Raw genomic sequence first — 12,663 nt, forward strand, 5'->3', positions numbered from 1 at the left:
CTGAAGTGTTTTTGTCAGACGAAAAAACATATTTTGAAATAATGACAGAAAGTGAGTGTGCTCGAAACCAAATGGGAACTGCAGATGCTCTCCTGCAGTGTCTGTGCTGTGTACAGAAATTCTGTGCACGTTCAGCTATTCCAGTTGCTAAAACTATTCCAATTTCTCATAAGGAAACATCCCTTCATATTTGCTGCACTTTCAGTTCCAAATACTTGCAGTGTGTTCCTCTGCCACTGACAGTGCTTCACCCGGAGTGGCCTTTGCTATGCAGTCACATTCCCTGTGGCCTCAAACGTTTCCTCTGGGAGAATCACCACAGGAAGTTCTTGGTGACTGCAGGCATACCAGTGGATAATACCAAAGGCCTGGAGATCTCAGGAGGCCTTTTCACATTTGTATTTACTAATGAGTACCATATGATTAGAAATTCTCTCTCTATGTATGCTTTATTTTCTGAGCCTTTGATAAGATCCCTTGTAGCTCTTTTACTACACCCCAGCACCCATCCTGTCAGAGAATAACAAATGAGTGCTGCTGCTTAACTTGTGAATTTACACTGATGCTAGAGTGGAGCTCAGTTGACGTGTGCCCTCTTTGGCAGCAGCAGGCTGGCCTCCAGCGTGTACTGCTATTGCTTGGTATGTTGGTTACAAACTTCTGGGAGGTAGAAAACCTCCCCCTCTTGACCAGAAGTAAAGGAGATACAGGATATAAATCAGCAGGAAAGCAGAATGCGCTATGCCTCTTCTGTTGTATCTCTGAAAAATTATCATCTTTCTCAACTCCTGCTTTTGCAATTTTGTTTTGTAGGAATCTGAATTTCTTTGCCTGGAGTTTGATGAGGCCAAGGTGAGCCAGATGCTGAAGAAACTCTCAGAAATAGAGGACAGCATGACTGCATTGACTCAGACCACCTGACTCACAGAAAATAAAGAGATTGCAACTCAAAAAAACAAATGACCTCAGTACTTATTCATAATGCCTGTTCCTGTATATAAAATAGGTAATGATTGTTAAGTATCAGTTCTAACTGTACAACACATTCAGAACAAAGGATGGGTGAAGTTAAGCTGTAAAGCTCTCTCCAGCCCCTCCTCCAGGCCTGTTCTCCAAGGCAGCAGTGATGTTGCTTGCATAAAGCTTTGCATAATCATCCCTTCGAGTTTAGAGTAGCTTTTCTCTTTTTTTTTCCTACCCATCAGTTTTTTACTCTTCCAGATGCTGTAAATGCTGCGCCGAGTGAACAGCAAAGGTAAATTGGCCAGTTGTGGCAGGAGAGAAATGAGCAGAAGGAACAGACAGACTAGAGGGATTTGTGTTTATCCTTCCAAACCATGGGCTATGTAGGACAAATCTACCTACGCAAACTCTGCCTGCCTAGAGCTTGGAGCACAGGAGATGAAGTGCAGAGAGTTGAGGGAGAAGAGTCACAGACACACTTTTTTCTAATCACAAGCCTCTGTGCTGCTGAGGATGAAGTAAATGGTTCCCAAGCACGTGAGTTGTCCCTGCCGGGCCGCTGATGAACACTCACCCCACAGAGAGCCAGGGGGCGGCCATGGCAGCATCTCTTGGGCAGCTCAAGGTGACACTGGTTTCCCAAAAGCCTGATGTAGTGACCTGCTGGCAAGCTTCCAAAGCCACTTCTAGCCTGCTTCCCTGAAGGCTGGCCGCCCCCGTTAGCCTTCCAGCTCCTGAGCCTTACGTGGCACAGCCCTGGCGTGGTGCTGCATGCTGTGTTTGAGAGACCAGTACTTTGTCAGTGCGCAATTTAACTTGGCTGCTCTTTACCATAATGTTTGTCTTGACCTTGAAAACTCCCAGGCTAAACCCAGAGTTTGTAGTGTGGGTGTGCTCAGCTAGGAATCCTTAGAAGGAAAATGCCCTTGGCAAACGTGCAGATTATAAAGCTCTACTGATAAAATAGTTGTGTGAAGAAAACTTCCAAAGGCAGATAAGATACATACAGAGCATCATGATTGAAACTGAGCTGTGGCTTTTTTGGCTGTTGTGGGAACCTGCCTCTCTCCCTGGCCATAACACAGAACTGCAGTGCAGCCAGGGGCGAATGAGCTGAGATGTTTTGTTTCACATGTTTCAGTTCACAGGGGTTGTCCACTTTGCCACAACAGGAACATTAACCATAATTACTGCCTTCCCTGTGCAGGATGACATGGAGGAACTGCATGGAGCATGATGGTTCCTACTGGAGAACTGCCTGATAGTCCGTAGAGTAGTGATGGAGCACAACCCTGGTGTGCTGCTCTTGTTACTAACAGGAAGGCATGCTCACACATTTGGTTGGAGGCTACGCTGTTTCTTCCTTAGCTTCATAAGCAAACTTCTCCTGAGCAAAAATCATATTGGCTGTCTGTACTAAGCTAGAGATGCTGTAACTAAAGTGCTCCTCGCTGATTCCCCATATGATTTTTTTTGCTTGTAGAGTTGCCAGATTGTACTTGGAAGCACACACTCTTTTCAGAGCAAAGAAGGGGCACCTCTTCCCATCTCCCTGCTCAGGAGGTAAAGCATCACTCAAGCTGATTTGTACCACTGCACTCGGAATTCACATTTGCTTTCCCATGCTTCTGCCCGACCCTTACAGCCACCTGCTTCTCCCCTCTTTTTGGAACGAGCACACAGCTCCAGCTCTTTACTTTCCCCATTTGGCTGCAGCTGATAGTTGTCAGAGTGGAACAGGGGACTGCTGAGCCTGGTCCTCACACCAGTCCCTGGATAATCAGAGGAGTGAAACGCTGAGTGGTTGCTGATTCTTTTGGATTTCTACTTGCCTCTTCTCAATGTTCATTTAATTATTTTTCCGCATTTTAGCACATGCAAAAAAAAAAAGAAAAAAGTCAAGGTCAGGGAAGGATCGTGATCTTAAGTAACTTGCACTGTGTCAAACATACTTATTGTTTTATTTCAACATGGGCAGAGGATAGGAAAATGTGCTATAAATGGAAATTAAAGAGAAACAAACTGGGAACAGATGTCAGGAAGTATTATTTCATACAGAGAATAATAAATACGTGAAATGGCTAACCAGGCAAGGCAAGGCAAGGAGGCTGAGGCAAAAAAAGATGGGGTCATTGAGGAAATGATTGGACACTTTCCTAGTAGTGGTAAGATGTTTAAATCGAATCCTTCTCATTTGCTTCTTGGTGGATCTTAGTAAACTACCAGGCAAAAACTAGAAAAAAAAAAAGCTTAATATTTTTGGGACCACACTGCTCAACCCTTGGTAAGGACACAGAGTCACTGGACAGCAAAATCGTTTCTGCTTCACAAGCTTTGACATGGGCAGGCAGAGGATGCTGTGCTTTCTCAGACTGAGCAAGGAGAACAGATTTCCCCCTTGAGCAGGACTGCCTGCTTTCGTCTGAGAGTGGTGGAGGAAAAGAGGCTTCAGATGCAGCTCTGCTATGCTTCCTTGAGTGAAGGACCACTTGGCTCTTTGTTGGGATGCATGGGCTATTAACCTGCTAAATATACTAAATCTACTAAATACAAAGCCACATGCAAGGCTGTCTTGTACCTGGGTCATGGCAACCCCTGCTATCAGTACAAGCTGGGGATGTAAGGATGGAACGTAGCCCTGCTGAAAAGAACCTGGAGTGCTGGTGGATGGCAAGCAATGTGCCCTCAGCCCAGAAAGCCAACCAGATCCTGGGCTGCATCCAAAGCAGTGTGTGCAGCAAGATGAGGGGGGTGATCCTGCCCTTCTGCTCTGTGCTGTGAGACCTCATCTACAGTGCTGCATCCAGATGGGGAGTCCTCAGCACAGGAGAGACACTGACCTGTTGGAGTGCATCCAGAAGAGGGACACAAAAATGTGTCCCCTACAAGAACAGGCTGAGAGAGCTGGAGCTGTGCAGCCTGGAGAAGAGAGAGAAGGCTCCAGGGAGACCTGAGAATGGCCTTTCAGTATCTAAAGGGGGGCTGCAGGAGGGAAGGGGACAGCCTCTTCACCAGGGCCTGTGTGATAGGACAAGGGGAAATGGTTTCCAACTAAAAGAGAAGAGTTGGACTGGATACAAAGAAGTTGTTTTTATGATAAGGATGGTGTGGCAGGTTGCCCAGAGAGGTGATGGATGCCCCATCCCTGAAGACACCTGAGGTCAGGCTGGATGGGGCTCTGAGCACCTCATGGAGCTATAGGTGTCCCTGTTCATTGCAGGAGGGTTGGTCTACATGGCCTTTAAAGTCCCTTCCTATTCAAATAATTCTGTGTTTCTGTTATCTTTGCAGTGGTGGCAGTGAAAGCTGGCCACCAGCCCTGTTTCCTGCCCTGTGACTGCCACTCCTGCCCTCCACAACATGCTCAGTGGTTGGGGATAGAGGTCTCCAGCCATACAAAGCCCTGGATGACTTTATCCAGGAAACCTTCCACCTCACTGTGAATGAAATCAGCATTGTCACTGCCCAGAGCAGTCAGTCAGGCCTGTTTCTGCCGGTGCTTTCCTACTGACGCAGGTGATGACTCCCAAAAATCATGGTGGATTCACCCCACAGCAAACAAAAGCGGGATGGGGCTGTGGCTGTAGCTCTGGCACCACGTATGATGACCTCAGATGTGCACCTCCAGAGATGCATCTCATCCCAACATCTGCTGCTTTCTGTGGCCTGTAATTAGTGAATGGCAGCCGTGTGTTGTCGCAACCTTCGCCTTGTTCTTCCTTTGATGTCACCTTTTGCATTGCTAATATGCCTTGCAGTTTCTTCAGTCAATCACTTCTTGTTTTCTGGGAATTCCTCCAAGTTGCCACTTGTTTATGATCTGGTGCTCCCCACATTATCTCCCAGTGCCATCACCTTCAGTCACACATTGCACAATGTGCAAGGCTTACATTTGCTATCTGGTTGCAAAAAGGTTTCTCTGGATGCAATTGTCTTTTTTTTTTTCAGTCCACGTATTCCCAGAATTGCTTAATTTATAGAACATTTTTCTGGGCATTTTGAGAGATTTGAGAGATTTTCATTTCTGCACACCGGTCCTTTATATACTTTGTTACCTATCAATAAAATCAATCACCATCTTTCTGAGAATGCTTCTTCGTTTATGTATTGACTGAACATCTGTGGATGTGTAAGTCTCTGAGAAGCTTCACCTGATGACTCAGCTTGCTCCACATTGGTGGAGGAAATGTTTTCTTCCCCTCCTGGGGAATTTGAATGGTTCGTTTATTCCAAATATTCATTTATTCCAAATATTTACAGAAAGGTGCTCAGTCAGTGCTGGGTACAGACAGTGCCTTTTTAAGACAGCCTGACCAGGGAGGCACAGAGTCCTTTGCAGCAGCCACTGATGTCTGTTTGTGGCACTTTTCATGTGGTTTGTATCTGGAAAATAGATGACAACTCACTGCTGTGGAACCAGGTCTGTCAAAGTCCCAGGGCTCAGGCTGCTGTTCAGCAAACGCGGAGACCAGGCTGCCAGCTACAAGCTTTGCCTCCCCAAGAAATTGAGGGGTTGAAGGAGCCCCTGCACCACAACTGTCCTGGCTGTAACTTCCTCCTGGTGTAGGCATTCTTGGGAAAGAAAACAAATTGAGAAATGAGAACTGAGGAACCAAGCTGCAAAAGAAAACCTCCTGTTAAGAGGTAAGTCTGGAGATTTGTGGGTGCTGGAAGGCGGTCTGCAAATTGGGGGAAAGCCATCTTGTGCCCTTGTCCTCAGCAGAGTCCTGGGGGAAGTTTTCCCTATGATCAAAACTCCAAATGCCTTGTCCTTCCTCCTTGATTTTAGTGGTAGCAAAGATCTTGAAATGCGAGAAATTGCAGGAAAACAGGTGTAAAAGGATGTCAGGAGAGCCTGCCTGGAGCATCCTGCAGGTAGCTGTTAACTTTACTGAAGCAAGCAAAGCATGCCTGGGGCTGCCTCCATGGGGAGACCACCATAATGCTAAGCTGCTCCACAGCCAGAGGACATTGCCCAACGGGGAGCTACAAGGTGTTTATCCAAAGACATTTCCATGTCTCTTACCTCCCTGGAGTGCAAGTAACTTGGAATTTGCGTTTTAATTCACTTAGCAGCCAGCCGTGCTGAAACTCCAGCACTCAGCTGCTAGCTTTCATCAGGAGATAGTTCTGGAGAACATGCAAACCCAGATAATTGAATAAATGGCATTTTTGGATGCTGGCGAGCATCTTGGACCTTTCAGGAGCAAAGTCTTGCAAATGTGGTTAGGGAGAAAAGTAGCAGTCACAGCACAAATCCCAAAGCCACAGCTCTAAGCGGAGCCCCAGAGGAAACAGTCCTCATTCAAGTTTGATTATATGTCATTTTTCTGCCATATTTTCTGTGCCTTCCAGCCAGCTGGCAGCCCTGGCCAAACACAGCATTACCAGGAAATTGTACAGTGCATTTTTGCAATAAGTGGCACACTTCCTGTCCTGCAACGGAGCGCACAATAAGCGAGTTTCCTATGATGAAAATCAATGGCAGCCATGAGAAGACAAATCAGAAATGCAGGGGCAGGGCTCAGGCAACCTGTCTTCCAGGCCTGAAAGTACCAGCCATGGCCATTGCGCAGTGGTGGCGTGGCACATGGCAAGCAACCTTCCCTCCAGCATGGCACTGCCAGGCTGCCCTCTGGCACTTCTCGTGGGGTTCCCAGCAAAGTCATTAAACACTCATACCACAAACACTCCTGCTACACCTCTGGCCCACGTGCAAGGTGATGGATGTTGCCTGATATTTTTACCTGACGAAGCTGGGTTGGGGTGCTTGCTGGAGGATGTTTGGTCCCATGCTGGGTTGTTGGCCACTCCATGGATCTTCCAGCTATGTATAAGGGTCTTTATTGAGTCTTTGTAGCATCTCTCTGGCAGCAGCAGCAGAAATTAAGCCATGATAAAAGCCATGATAAAAGGAGACAGCAGGCTTGTGCAGAGAGAGGAGTGCATTTGACTACAGCTACCTCAGAGCTCTGCCTGCACCTCCGGACACAGCAGCCATCCCACCACCCTGCACCAAGTATCTGGTGAGCCCTGGCCTCCTCCCAGCATCTTCTAAAGTACAGTTCTACAGTACTGCAGAACCTCAGGGCAAATCTACATTTCTTTTAAAGCTGAGGAGCACGGTGCATAAAGCTAATTACCCCCCCACTGCAATATCCTGCGAGGCAATGACGTGCACAAGTGCTAAGTTAAAAACCACCATCCAGAAGCAGTGGCTGGGAACCATAAATACCATTCGAGTAGTCCTTAGGCACATTAGGAGATGAGCAACCAAAGCAACTGGAATATATAAAGCTACGTAATTAATTTTTCTCTGCGGAGAGAAACATTCCCATGCTCCAGCCTTGGACAGCCAAGCTCCTTTTTATAAATAATGTTATGTAAGTTTATATGTTTCAATTAGTGCTTGTTCTAGCTTCTCGCAGCCCGAGGAGTTTTTCACCCCAGTTCATCATTTAGGCTGTGGATAGATCATTTTGCCTCAATGCATCTATAAAGCTATTTAAATTAAGATGCTTGTAAGCAGCATAACAGTAATGAAACGCTCTCTGGAAAGCATTGGCACATCCCCAGTGAGAGGAAGCAAGAAATGAGCTTTCCTGTTGGCTGTGGCCGACAACATGTCTGCACGCTCCTCTGCAGGGCCAGAGCTGCATTTCTCTGCCCGTGGACATGACGACACCGCCAGCGATGTGCTGCAATGGCTGTTTGTGGCAGGGCAGGAACATCTCCGAGTTGTCCTACAGCCTGGTTACTACAGCGTGCTGCAATGTGAGCCGGCAGGAATGCTTAAACCCTCTGGCTTAATCTCCAGCCATTGCAAATTACTACAGCCCCATTAACTTCAGAAGACTGTTTACATGGGAAAGGTTAAATACATACGGGATCAAGCACAAAACCTGCAGTGATTTCATACATGAGACAGTGTACTAATTTACTAATTTATGTGGCCAGATCTCATCTGTGCTGTGCGCTGGCTCCTAAACTTCTATTTATTTATACGCATCCACGTCAGAGGGATTTCTCCACAGAGCTGCAAGAAGAAAACACTGTATTTACTTTGATGACATAGCTGATCTCAGTCCCTACGTACATCTTCCATTTATCTTCCCTATGTCTTCATTTTTCATTAACCTGTGTGAGCTGTGAGGCTGGATATTAGTATGAGATGTGTGGATTATTTTGTTTCCCCTCGCCCTGTTTTTTGTTTTTATTATTGCTGAGGTTCATCAGTGAGTTCTACGATAGCAAGATGAGAGCTTTCCAATGGCTCTGGTGTGTGTGTACATTGCCACAGGAGAAAGGCCATGTTTTTGTGTACTCCTCCAAACTGCCCTCACCAAAGGTGGGGAGGGGTTGGGGCTGACACAGCTGGAAACCTCTGCTCACTGTGCACCCTCGCCTTGACTCACTCTGAGCTCTGGGAGCCCCATGAAGGATGCTGGCGACAGCATCCTGTACCCCAGCAGTACCGTGTGCCTCTGCTTGCTGCTGTGAGCCTGAGGCACGGGCACTGACTGCGCAGGCAACGCAGCAATGCGACAAGGCAAGTAGCCTGTGGCCTCCAGCAAAGGCTTTATGAGCACAAACCCAGGGAAACCAGTTACAGGGAATCCACAGGGTCTGGTGATGGGTGCAGGGCAGGAATTTCCCAGCCAGAGCTACAGGACTGAAACCATGACTTGCAACTGCTGCTTTGCCAGGGTTCCCAGGGAGCTGGCATAGTGAGGATGCCCTGGACTTCCTTTGGGATCAAGCATGATGAGTGCCTCTGAGGGAGCTTCAGAACAGCCCAGTTTCTCACCATCTTGCTGGGGATGTTCCAGTCCCAGCCTGGTGGTGAAACGCCTGCTGTGCCCTGCATGGCTGTGGGCTGGGTGAAACGTCACTCCTGTCATGGCTGCAAGTTCTTTGCCAAACCTTTGGGAGTGTCTTTAGAAACTTCCTGCACATGGTGTTGGCTTGGTCTCCTCTGCTTACTGGCAGGCTCTCACACTGCCCAGGCAACAGCCAGCTTGGATGTCAGCACCTGTCCCACAAAATGAATGGCTTTAACTGGAGTTAGGTTATCCAAGTTGGCTCTGAGAGTCCAAGGGAAGTCATGTAGCAGAGCCTCATCAAGGAGGGGCATGAAGTCAAGATGTTTCAAAATCTGTTATATATGAGGACTGGCAGCATTCCTGCAGCTGGGAGTTTACTGGTGCTTCAAACTATATCTGCAAAAAAATAAAAACAAAATGGAAGAGGTTCAGCTGAATCTGCTCCAGTACATGTGTTCCTGAGTTTTCTCACCAGTGAAGAGACTATGCTGCTTGGCAGATTTCAGGTTTGCAGCTCTTCATCTTGCACAAAATGCTGTGGGATGCCTCTGATGCAAGGCAAGGAGAGGGATAAAATGTTCACAATTCCAGGACAGGGAAAAAAAAAAAAAAAAGTTTTGTACATATTTTCGTTGTTTGCAAGATAATTATTGCCCAGTTTCTACTGATACAGAAGATGAACTTCAAGTAGATTCTTCCTCGTCCCATTGAGTATGCTGCTGTAGGAGGAGCCTCACTGGGAGGAAAACATGGTTAGTTCCTGTACTCTTTACCTGCAAAAGGCAGCTATGTCCTTCTAGAGCATTTACTTGAATCCAAGTAGCTCAGGGAGTAACTATTCTATGGAAATGTGAATCAGTGCAAGTATGACATAGCTCTGCCCACAGCTTGCAAGTGGCAGAAGGCAACATAGCAGGGATAAGTTTCATTCCACTATTGTTCTTCTTCTCTGGTTTGCCTGTGAGAGCAAGCTGCAGTGCTAACTAATGGTGCTGCAGGAGATGTGGATGGATGTGAGAATCTTTCGAATTTGAGTGGCTGAGTGTAAACGCTCAGGATCTTGAGTTCATAGAATCATTAAGACTGGAAAAGACCTCTAAGATCATCATGTCCAAACATCAACCCATCCCCACCATGCTCACCAGCCCCTATCCCTCAGTGCCACATCTCCTCACAGTGACTCCACCACCTCCCTGGCAGCTGTGCCAATACCTCAGCACTCTTTTGGAGAAGAAATGTTCCCTAACACCCAACCTGAACCTTCTGTGGCACCACTTGAGGCCATTCCCTCCTGTCCTATCACTGTTACCCAGGAGAAGAGGCACACCCTCAACTTGTTACAACCTCCTTTCAGAGAGTTGTAAAAGAGCAGTGAGGTCCTCCTCTTCTTCAGATTGAACAATCCCAGTTCCCTCAGCCACTTCCCATAAGATTTGTGCTCCAGGCCCTTCACAGCCCTGTTGTCCTTCTCTGGACACACTGCAGGGCCTCGATGTCTTTCTTGTAGTGAGGGGCCAAACAGTGAACACAATACTCGAGGTGTGACCTCACCACAGCTGAGTACAGTGGAGTGATCACCTCCTTGCTCCTGCCGGCTGCACTCCTGCTGACACAAGCCAGGATGCCACTGGCCTTCTTGGGCACACTGCTGGCTCACGTTCAACCAGCTGTCAGCTAACACCCCCAGGTCCTTTTCCTTCATGCAGCTTTTCTGCCACTCTGCCCCCAGCCTGTAGTGATACCTGGGGTCATTGTGACCAAAGTGACCTGGCACTTGGTCTTGTTGAACTTCATCCCAGTGATTTCAGCCCATTGATGCAACTGTAGGGCCTTCCTACCTCTTGGCAGTTCAATGCTTTCTCCCAGCTTGGTGTCACCTGCAGACTTAGTGAGGGAGCACTCAATCCCCTCGTTCCAGATCACCAATGAAGATATTAAACAGGGCAGGCCCCAGTACTGGCGAACACCACTCGTGACTGGCCACCAGCTGGATTTAACTTCATTCACCACCACTTTCTGGGCCCGGCCATCCAGCCATTTTTTTATCCAGTGAAGAGTACACCTATCCGAGCCATGGGCTGCCAGCTTCAGCAGGAGAGTACCGTGGGAGACACAGTCAAAGGCTTTACTTGTGTTCATGCTGCTGATAAATCCTGCTGGTAAACCTTGCCTGCCATGGGAGAGGTGTTTTCCTTGGCTGACTTCCAGGCTATAACCTTCTGAGTGGGAAAATCAGGCTTGTTCCGGGAAGAGCCGAGATACTCCAACATCAGCTGTCATTTTTATGGTTTATATTTTGGCCATGAGCCAGCAGCGTGCCCCTGTGGCCAAGAAGGCCAGTGGTGTCAATGGGGTGCCTTAGAATAAGTGTGGCCAGCAGGTTGAGAGAGGTGATCCTCCCCCACTGTTCTGCCCTGGGGAGGCCACGGCTGGAGTAACCTGCCCACTTTGGGCTTCTCAGATCAAAAAACACAGGGATCTTCTACAGAGAGTCCAGCGGAGGGACACAGAAATGATGAGGAACCTGGAGCATCTCCTGCACAAGGAAAGGCTGGTAGACCTGGGACTGTTCAGCCTGGAGAAGTAAAGACTGAGTGGGGCTCTTATCACTGTTTATAAATGTCTACTTTGTGGGAGCCAAATGGATCAGGACAGGCTCTTTTTAGTGGTGTGCACTGACAGAACAAGGGGAACAGGCAAAAGCTACAACACAGGAAGTTCCATACAAGCATGCAGGACTTCTTTCCTGTGAGGGTGACAGAGCACTGCAACAGGCTGCCTGGAGAGGTTGTGGAGTCTCCTTCACTGGAGACATTCAAGACCCAGCTGGATGCTTTCCTGTAAAACCTACTGCAAGGAACCTGCTTTAGAAGGGGATTAGACTTGATGATCTCCAGAGGTCCCTTCCTACCTCTACAGTTCTATGATTCTGTGATGGACTTACAGAGGCTCCATGTGGGAGCAATCAGTGTTTCTGATGAAAGGTGTTCTGCTCCTTTTTGGGGAGCTTCTGCCACAGAGGAGGTGCTGACCATGCTCACAAGTGTGGCTGCAGGCAGGAACCTTGAGAGAGCAGCTTGCAGGTCCTGGCTCCACATCGCAGTGGCAGCACTTTCTTGCTGCTTGGCTGCATCAGACATCTCTGCTTCTTACTTTGCTGCAGTGAAACAAGAAGAGCAAGATAACCTTGATGATTTTATAACCTAGGACGTGTTCCTACTTCTCTTTTGCTTCTGGCAATGTACCAATTATTAATTAAAAAGCAAATGCTACAGAAAAGGCCAAATTACATAGCTCAGCTGTAAAAGCAGTAGCCCCCCAAAATAACTTTTTATTACAGTGCACCCAATTGCTATGACAGCAACGAATAAATAGCCTGGAAAAAATAGACTTGATTTAAAACTCAGTCAGAAGTGAAGAGTTGAATGCTTTGAAAATGTTCTTTCCTGGCTTTTGTGAATATCACACCTGCTGTGGAAAAGCTCAGGCACTAAGGATTAGTGTCACCCACTGACGCAGCTCCAGTGCCCTGGATGTACTGCTTCATCATTACCATCCCGTGAGAACTGTCTGATGCTCTGCAGTTTGCTGCCAAGTGCCGAACACTGCATTGAATAATTCACATGGTGATGGTGAGGGAAGGTGATGTTTTTGATACGTAGGCAAAAAAAATTATTCCTGATTCTGACTAAACGTAAGTGTGTACCTGCTACTGACAATGGCTGCAATCAAAAGCATTTGCTCTCTTTCTCGGAGAAAAGAAAAAAAAAGCAGCAATTTACTATTCTAATTGTAAGAAGAAAACTCAGCTATACAGACCTAAAACATGATAATCCTGCAGAACAATTTTAATATCTAATTTTTCAGAGCTTTGTTA

The 12,663-nt window shown here is 47.2% G+C and overlaps 1 protein-coding gene across 4 annotated transcripts in view; it reads left to right on the forward strand.

Moving 5' to 3' along the window:
• COMMD1 (copper metabolism domain containing 1) overlaps positions 1-5,525 on the forward strand; it is a 72,162-nt gene extending 66,637 nt beyond the window's left edge. For 2 of the 4 annotated variants that reach the window (XM_048935052.1, XM_048935055.1), the window contains exon 3: positions 814-5,525. In XM_048935052.1, the coding sequence (XP_048791009.1) occupies positions 814-921 (108 nt within the window). In that variant the 3' untranslated portion in view covers positions 922-5,525. The remainder of the gene's footprint in view (positions 1-813) is intronic. The other 2 variants (XR_007374853.1, XR_007374854.1) reach the window with 2 other exon arrangements.
• The last annotated feature ends 7,138 nt before the right edge of the window (positions 5,526-12,663 follow it).

This window comes from Lagopus muta, chromosome 2 (genome assembly GCF_023343835.1).
Source record: "Lagopus muta isolate bLagMut1 chromosome 2, bLagMut1 primary, whole genome shotgun sequence".
NCBI classification, from domain to species: domain Eukaryota; kingdom Metazoa; phylum Chordata; class Aves; order Galliformes; family Phasianidae; genus Lagopus; species Lagopus muta.